Below are 9,360 nucleotides of genomic sequence, written 5' to 3' on the forward strand. Positions count from 1 at the left end.
AAATAAATGTACTTAATTGTATAGAGTCATCAGATGCAGAATCCCCAAAGCGTACTTTTGCATCTATACTTTTTTTATCAACAACTCAAACAGGTGTATCCAATCCAGCCAACTTTTGGAGCACTTTATATTAATAAACAAGACGTCGTCACCAAAAAATATACAAAAAAAACTTGGGAATACTGTACTTGGTGATCACAAACTCGATTATGAGGAAGCATCATTACAGAACTTACGACAAACTAATTAAAAAGAGTGAAAATAATAAGCTTACAGCATTCACCACCTGTACAATGTGTCACTTTTAAGAAGCAGCAGAAAATAAGCATTACCATTTTACTTTCCCATCTCGAAGGAATAAAACGCCTCTTTGGTTCTGGGGCATTTGAGAGTGGATGCTTAGCCCCATCCCAGGTAAACCAATCAACGTAGGGCTGCAAAGAGTACAGAAAATTATAGCTACTACAGTATAAATCTCAGTAAGTAACACTCATTGCATGTTGGCATGAAACAACAAAGGCACCAACCGCGTGCGGATCAAAGTCTGCATGAGGCGCTTTCCCTTTTAACAGTCTGCGAATAAGCTTAGCTTCCTCTTTAGTTACTTCTACTTCCTCATCTTCAACTTCATCCACTATCCTACGCCTGAAAAGAAGGCACGGCAGCTTAGAATTGCGGGTGCAAACGATGCACCCACCAACCATTACCGGTTCTCATTTGCATGTTTATTGGTAATTTTAGACAGGCAACTTTACATTTTACAGCACTAACAAAGATTTAACTTGATGGCTAGATCAGTAATAAAGCTAATAATCTTTGTGAAAATTATTCTTCAACTCACCAACTGTTTGGGTCATCATTTCTGGCTAGAAACGCATCCAGTTTATCCAGTCTCTCCTTCTTCTTGATTTTCTTCCCAGCAACATCGTATCCAATATGCTCCTCATCCTTGTACCACTCTAGAGGAACATCCCCAATAGTGTTACGAGGACCAACCTATTAATAAAAAGGTACATCAAAATCAAGCATGAAAATGTATCATAAATCAGCATGATTACTAAAAAAATTATAGCAGACCTCATCTTCTGATGAATCACTCTCGTCAACAACTTCACGAGAATCTTCGCTTTCACTTTGATTCTCTTGATTGATATCATCAGCTCCATCACTCAAACCACCTTCATCACTTTGGTTTTCCACATTCTGGCATTATAATAAAAGGAGAAAACTAAATAAGTTACTTAAGAATTTCATTATAAGCCCAAAAATATCTAAAATAATAATCCATGTGATAGAAAAATGAATCCGTCTGTGAGCCGCCGAAAACATGGAGCTAAAACAAAAAGATAAGGATAACTAAACAACACATATATGCATGTGTATTTATTGATAGTGTTTTCTTTGGGAGCTTTGAAAAGAACAAGCCTGTGAAATTCAACCTATCTGGCAGAAAGCACATAAAAGAATCATTTACCTAGGTACTAAACAGGTAATTACCATGTACCTCATCTTCTGGAAGTTCACTCTGCTCCGATCCTGTTTCTGATTCTGACTCGGAGTTCCCTGGAGAGTCATCATCTTCAGATAAGCTCTAGAACCAGGAACAACATGTTAGGGTTAACAGAAAAAACAACGATACACCCAGAATCTTATTCAATGATTAAGCATTCAATATGCAAACATACAGCACTGAACTTTCATAACGATATATTGTTCTGGAAGTGCCATCAATAATAATGCTAAAAGCTATATTCTTCTACCCTTCATCAAACGCATCATAATCTTCACTTACATGAGGTAGTGTAACTAACTAGCACTTGAGAAATTAAACAACTAATTCTTGGTCTCGACTCAATCCTATAAATATCAACTTTGCCTTCGTTTTTTTCTTGCATAAATAAAAGTATAAAACACCAACTTCATTTTCTTTTAACTTCATGTACTGCTTGTGTCATCTTGTAAGCCGTAAATTTTAACATTTTGATATAAAGTTAACATCTTTATATGAAATAGAACACTTGTATACACAAATTCAACATCTCAACACAGAAAGGTAGCATCTTTATATATAAAACTATAATCTTTTCCTGCCACGACTCAAACCGTAGTTTACACAAAAACAATAAACACCCACAAAAAAGACTAAGAATTAATAAAACACTAAAAAAAACTTCAAAGTAACATTAATATCAAATATCATTCACTATAATTTAGAATTTAAACTAAATCTCTAATTAACAAAATGAAGTATGCTGTATAATTGGAATATATATATATACATACATATTAATAAATGTACCTGACTATAGTCATCATCAGAAACAACAGGACTACCAATACTATCATCTTCAGAATCATTATTTATATCATTGACTTTTTTTAGCTCTTCTTCATCTTCTTGTATTATTTTAATTGGTTTTTCTTTCTTTAAATCTTTCACCTTTGATTTCTTCCTATCTTCCTTCGTCATTTTTTTTTTTTTAAATTTTAGCACCTGTATAAAAGTTAATACACTGTTCATATATTGATACAAAATATAGATATCTATGTAATATATATTGATAGGATAGGAAACATGCCTGACGGACGTAGATGAGAGAGGCTGCCGGCGGTTGTAGTAATGAAGCTGAGGGTTTAAGAACACCAAAAGAAAAGCCCTAAAAATACCTTACTATTTCTTTTTCGTATTTATATTTTTATTTGATTTTTGGTTTTTAATTCTACAATTTTAGAACGAATTGCATTTTTGGTCCCTGTGTTATCACACCTGTTGCAATTTTGGTCCAAAGTTAACTTTCCGTCTAATTTTTACCGTTAGTGACACCATATGTCACTCACATGGAGGGTAGTTTCGTTCATTTAATGCCCATAGGACCATTTTTGCAAAATATAAATAAATTTAACACCACTAAAAATCATCATCAAACCCTTCACTTCAATTTCCATCCCAAATTTCTTTTAAACAAAAACCATCATCACCATCATCTAAATCAAATTCAAATCATGGGTGGTTATTGGGGTTTATCAATAATCCTGTTAGTAGCAACCGCCGCAGCCTTTACATGTACTCCAATCACCGGAAATTTAGAAGGATGCACTTCGCCGGAGATTGAATGATCCAGGTAAAGTACATCAAACCTGGGATCCGAATCTTGTATAATTCTAGTAGGTATAATGTTCGATTATCAGTAGATCCGCCGCCGCGGCCACCAAACACCGCCGTTGTCGTCGCCATTCAGATCCGCCACCGTGACCATCATTCAGAATCGTTGATGCCACCTTCATATCTTCCACCACTTGTTGATGCTACCGTGATGGCTACCGATTATGATGATGTTATGGTGATGACGGTGGTATTCTTTTTTATTCTATGTGAATTTCTCAATTTTTACATGATGATGGACATTTTATTACTTTGTCTTTTGATTGGATTTAGAAATTCTCATTTTTCTGTGGGTTTCATTTAATAAAATGAATGAGTAAATAAATCATTTTATGAAGATATGTTCATTTTATGAAGGAGGTTTGTGTTGGGGGCGCATAGCAGCAACCAAAAAAGAGAGACCAAACCTTTTTGAGTTTTCTTTCCTTTTCATACAAGAGCAAAAGAGCAACATGGGTGTGATAATGATTGATAAAGAATGTAAAGAAAATGGTGGGCTGGTATATAGATCTAATAGCAATGATGTTGATGATGAGGACTGGAAAGAAATGGAGCATATGTATATATATTTTACATCGATGATGATATATGTATTTAGGTGAGTTGCAAAGAATAGTTCTTGTTTATATGAAAAGACAATATTGCCCCTCACGTGAGGGGCATATGATGTCTTTAACGGTAAAAATAGACGGAACGATACTATTTGACCAAAATTGCAACATGTGTGATATGACAGGGATGCATTTCGCGACTTTACACATGTTTGTATTAAACTTGCAAAAAGTGTGATAACACGGGGACCAAAAATACAATTCGCTCACAATTTTATTTTAGAGCTTAGTACTAACCAATACGGCAATACCCATCATATATAGTGTCTCCCTCTCGATTTATAAGGTGCACCTTATCAAATTCATGGGATAAAGTATAATTTTATGTTAAATATTTGCTAAGTGGAAAAATGTTTTATGATGTTAACATTAGTTTGATGTACTCATATCAATTTTCACACATGTTAAATACCTATTCATGAATTTTAAGTTTTGTAAATAGAATATCCCACATGCCACAACTTCGATGAACATATTATGATTATGTAATATTTAAATATTGCTAAGCAAGTTTGATAGACATATTTTAGAAAACTATTTCAATATTAAAAAGCACTGTTGTAAAACTCACCGAGTAGATCTGAGTAATCTCCGAGTACTCGCTACAAGCTAAGGTGCCGAGTCGACCGATTACTCTGAGTACTCTCCGACTTGGTCATTTTGACCCCCGAGTACTCACCGCATACAACCGAGTACTCTCAACTCGCTTGTCGACCGACCTGGAAACGATTAGCGACTTCTGCAACCTTGTTAAAAAGTCAAAGCTTTAATATATATATTTATATATTAACTTTTAATTAACAAAAATAGTACTGTAATTTTTAAACCATAATAAATTAACATATAATATTAATAATATCGTAAAACCTTTGTATTAGACACGAGTATAACACATAGAAAAAAAATATAGATAAAAGAAAAAGGGTAATATCGAGAGTGGGATTCGAACCCACGCCCTTTCGGAACAGGTCCTTAACCTGGCGCCTTAGACCAACTCGGCCATCTCGACTTTTGTGATCAAAAGTCAAATTTTTATTACATATACGAAATATAATTTGTGTTATTAATCGAAGTAGCAAGACACATTGTACATCTATACTTTTATACTATATTATAAGAAAAATAGCCCTTTCTATTTTTGGAAATGTTGAAAGTTACTCTATGCGATATGACAGAAATACACCTTTCTTATTTTCTAAATCACCTTATTCTTTAATTACTAATTTAATTACCTCTACTAATATACTAAAAATACTTTTAATGAAATAAATACACGTAACTTAACGTATATACACTAATTATAATAAATTAGATTTACATCAATAACTTATACTATTAGTCGTCACCAACACCATTCGTCGCCGCCACCTGTGATCACCGCATTGCCGTCGCCACCGCCGCATCGCGCGGGCATCATGCTAGTCTAACTAAATAAGTTTGTCGTAGTTAATTATTAATTGTGTTAATCATAAATAATTTATTGGTTGTGAGGTAATATATATATATATACTAGGTATTTTACCCGCACGATGTGCAACTATTTAAAATAACCTACGTAAAAAGAATAAAAATGAACATGAACTAATATATAATAATACATTAAAGCATATAAATTTTTTGAGAAATATAATGATGTATAAAGCACATAAAAATTAACAACCCAATTACTTTTCATATTAAAAGTCGAAAAGAATTTTAAGATGAAATCAAAAACCAACTTTAAAAAAAAAATATGACAATGGTGTGATGTGTCGACACAATTATGTAATCTATATATGAAACTAATGTTGGTTTTTAGGAAACAAAATCAATTTTATTAATTTCATAATTTTATTTTTTACATACCAATATATATTTAATATTTTTTATTGCATAAATAAATAAATACTGTGGAAAATTATAGAGATGACACATAAGATAAAATCCTACGTGGCAAATTTTAAAAATAGTTTTAAATTAAAGAGGGTTTTAAAAAGCTAGGATTCCTATTGTTTTAATATTTATATATATATATATATATATATATGAAAAAGTGAATATAAGGGTTGTCTGACACCTAAGCTTAGGTGTGCAACCCTTTACATACTAATTATTTAAAATTTGTTGAATTTTAATTAAATCACACGGCCCCCTAATTTTTATGAATTAAAAAACAATATGTGAGTGTTCCACACTTAAGTTTAACTACCTAACAGCCTTATATTTATATATATATATATATATATGAGAGAGATCAAATGAGAAGGTGTGTTAAGGAGAGAAGCTTATTTGAACCAATCAGAACGTGACATGTGCCTTAAAAAAACACACACAGTGACATTTTGGTAAATAAATCAAACTTTTGTGAAGCTTAGTCAGCCTGGGTTCCGAGTCAGCTTGGGTTCTGGGTCAGCTTCGTTGGGTCAGCTTGGTCAGCCTGGGTTCTGGGTCAGCTTGGTCAACTTGGTTGGTCAGCCAACACCAAGTTGACCCAACCCAACTCAGAACCCAAGCTGACCCAAAACCCATAATCTACATATGTAGATTATGTGTAGATTGTGTCAAGCTGACCCAACCTGACGCAGACCCCAAGTGACCCAACCCAACCCTAAGTTGACCCAACCCAGAACCCATGCTGACCCAAAACCCATAATCTATATTTGTGTAGATTAATCTACATTTGTGTAGATTATGTATAGATTGTGTCAAGCTGACCCAACCCAAGCTGACCCAGACCCCAAGCTGACCCAACCCAACCCCAAAGCTAACCCAACCGAATCCCAAGCTGAACCAACCGAACCCCAAACTGACCCAACCCGCTGACCCAACCGAACCCCAAATTGACCTAACCCCAACTGACCCAACCCAAGCTGACCCAACCTAACCCCAAACTGACCCAACCCCAAGCTGACCGAAACCAATCGACCCAACCCAGCTGACCAAGCTGACCCGGAAACCAAGCTAACGCGGAACCCAAGCTGACCAAGCTTCACAAAAGTTTGATTTATTTACAAAATTGCCACCGCATGTTTTAATTCAATTTGACACATGACGCGTTTTAATTGGCCCATATGATCTTCTCCCCCTTCTCTTCTTAAGACACCTTCTTCCAGAAACTCTACCCTATATATATATACTCAATGAAGCCGACACGGGGCTAGAGTCATCACATCAAGTATCGGGCACGTGTGTTACATGACAATGCACAACGTATTTTTAGTATTTTATCAGTTCTCTCATAATATATCATATAGAGTACGTCTTCCACATATTATGAACAACATAAAGGGAAAATTTTTGACATAAAATGAGAAATGCTAGTAAGAAATTTAACTAGATCAATGCCCGATCGTTGACCGGGTTACAAACAACATGTATATAGTTAAGAGTACACAAAACTTGTAATCTTTATACATTAAAGATAATATAATTTAACAAAAATGCATATATCCATCTTTTATTACTAATGCCTACTATAAAATGTTGTAAACCCAAACACAAGAAGACTGGAAACAATTGACCGAGCAAGAAGTTCATGAGAAAGATATAAAATTATGTACTTTCGAGCATATCTTTAGATCCGTCAACTTCTATAGTAGCTTTAACCATGAAATCATCAACATCATCAATTATCTTATTTTCATCTTCCATAATAGCTCCAACGTATCTTCACCTTCCATAGTAAGGTTTGTATCAAAAGAGTAATGTTTGGGTTAAATTAGATTAAGATAAAAGCAAAGACGGGTCGTCTTTCATTTTGTTCGAAGACCGGACGAAAATTATAAAAGATAGAGGGTGAGCCTAGGCAAGGGAGAGATCCATTGGAATATTGGATTGTAGCGAAGAAACTGTCATGTTCGTTAATTCATTGGCAATCAAAGTTTCATACATACACCAAAATACCATCAGTCTTTTTATCATTTAATTATTTTAAAAAATAGTAATAATAAAATAATATTAATAGCTTTAAATATTATGTGGTAACTTCTTTATATCTATCTATACTATTTTATAAAAGTATAACCCTATGTTAAAAGTTATATGAGAGAAATGTATAAATTACTTTTAATGATTAACTTACACTATCAAAATATTATCTTTTAAAATATCTACATTATCCATTTACATCAATTACTTTTACATTAATAATCTACCACACTCAACGTCGTCTCCACCACCAACAGTCGTCACTACCATCACATAGTTGTCGCCACAAACACCACTATACTGCGTGGGTAACATGCTAGTATTCCTTTAAAAAAAGTATAATCGCCACTGGACAACATTTTTAACACCTTAAAATGAAAAATACAAGAGGAAAAATTTCTCTACGGGACTAAGGGGTTCTTGGATATTTACTCTTTTTTTTTTCAATTATCTAAAAAAATGAGAGCATGTTTTAATTGTTTTTTAAAAAAACAATGCATTTAATAGAGGAAATATTTTTTTTTTAAATACAATTAAAGTCATTTCTAAAATGACTCATTTTGACCCATTTATAAAATTACCCACGTTGACCCAGACCCATTTTGACCCGTCATTTAACTCGATTTGGCCCGTACATTTTGCCCGATCCACCACTTGAGAAAATGCCCAACTCTTCATCTTGTTGGTTGAAAAATACTTCAATCTTCTTGATTGAAAATATGATGCATTCAAATGAGAAGAAAAAGTTGATGCTTTATATACTGCAATCTATAATCCCTTATAAAGAGGATTAAGTTTAAGAAATTCAGCATAATTTTGTTCCCAAAATACCCCCATTTTATTTCTTAAGTTTCAAACTTACCCTTTCACACAAAAAAAACCCACATCTTAGAAATACATATCCACACAAACAAAAAACCCACCGGTATCTTTCTTTATTTTTTTCCTGATGCTGCCGGAGCCGGAATCAGATCCCCACCGGTGTCTTTTTTTTTTTTTTCTTTCATGTTTTGTATGCAATCACCGTAAAGCCGCCGCAACGCACGGGCACCGGGCTAGTATACGTAACTGATATTGTATGGGAGTTAATTATATAATTATTACTAATTACGTTTTATTTTTCTTAAAGAGCCTCATGAGAATAAATATTGGATTAGGATTCGCATGTATAGACTATGTGGAAGAGTGTATACGCATTTGAATTTTTTTCTTGGCTTATATATGAACTGAAAATATAATTGCCTTGTATTAGTAAAAGATAATTGCCTTATATTAATAACAAATGCATTTTGACTTTTTAATTTTGAAGGAATCACGTCCTATACCAAGTTACCATATTTATAAAACTATTACTTCAACTTTGTTTGTATTTGAATGGTTCACATTATAATTCTTTTTATTTTCAATGGTCTAAATGAAAACTTAAAAATAATATTTTTTCTTGGCTATGGTAGTGATTAATATATATAATGTATAAGTTATGTGGTATCACAAAATGTAAGGCAGGAGTGAAGTACTATGTATAAATCACATGTGCGTGTGTTGAGTGTGATATTTTGAATTTGAATGAATGAGTTACATTAGATGATGTAAAAGTGAAGTACAAATAGATTATGTTGGAATAGATGGTGAATGACCATGTTGTCCTTTGTATAGTATGATAATAAATTGTCTAGATTT

General features: G+C 33.4%; 1 protein-coding gene and 1 non-coding gene across 2 annotated transcripts; both read right to left on the bottom strand.

Moving 5' to 3' along the window:
• Positions 1-232: 232 nt before the first annotated feature.
• Positions 233-2,693, bottom strand: LOC122591797 (ribosome biogenesis protein BOP1 homolog). Its single transcript, XM_043764034.1, has 8 exons — positions 2,580-2,693; positions 2,300-2,494; positions 1,505-1,591; positions 1,078-1,203; positions 842-996; positions 528-645; positions 333-434; positions 233-286 (listed from the first exon to the last, which is right to left on the bottom strand). Exons 2-8 carry the CDS (start codon positions 2,468-2,470, stop codon positions 233-235), a joined length of 813 nt encoding a protein of 270 aa, XP_043619969.1. The 5' UTR covers positions 2,471-2,494; positions 2,580-2,693.
• A 2,009-nt stretch (positions 2,694-4,702) lies between these two features.
• TRNAL-AAG lies at positions 4,703-4,783 on the bottom strand. The gene has a single exon. It is a non-coding gene; the product is annotated as a tRNA-Leu (tRNA).
• Between the last annotated feature and the right edge of the window lie 4,577 nt (positions 4,784-9,360).

Source organism: Erigeron canadensis, chromosome 3 (genome assembly GCF_010389155.1).
Source record: "Erigeron canadensis isolate Cc75 chromosome 3, C_canadensis_v1, whole genome shotgun sequence".
NCBI classification, from domain to species: Eukaryota; Viridiplantae; Streptophyta; class Magnoliopsida; order Asterales; family Asteraceae; genus Erigeron; species Erigeron canadensis.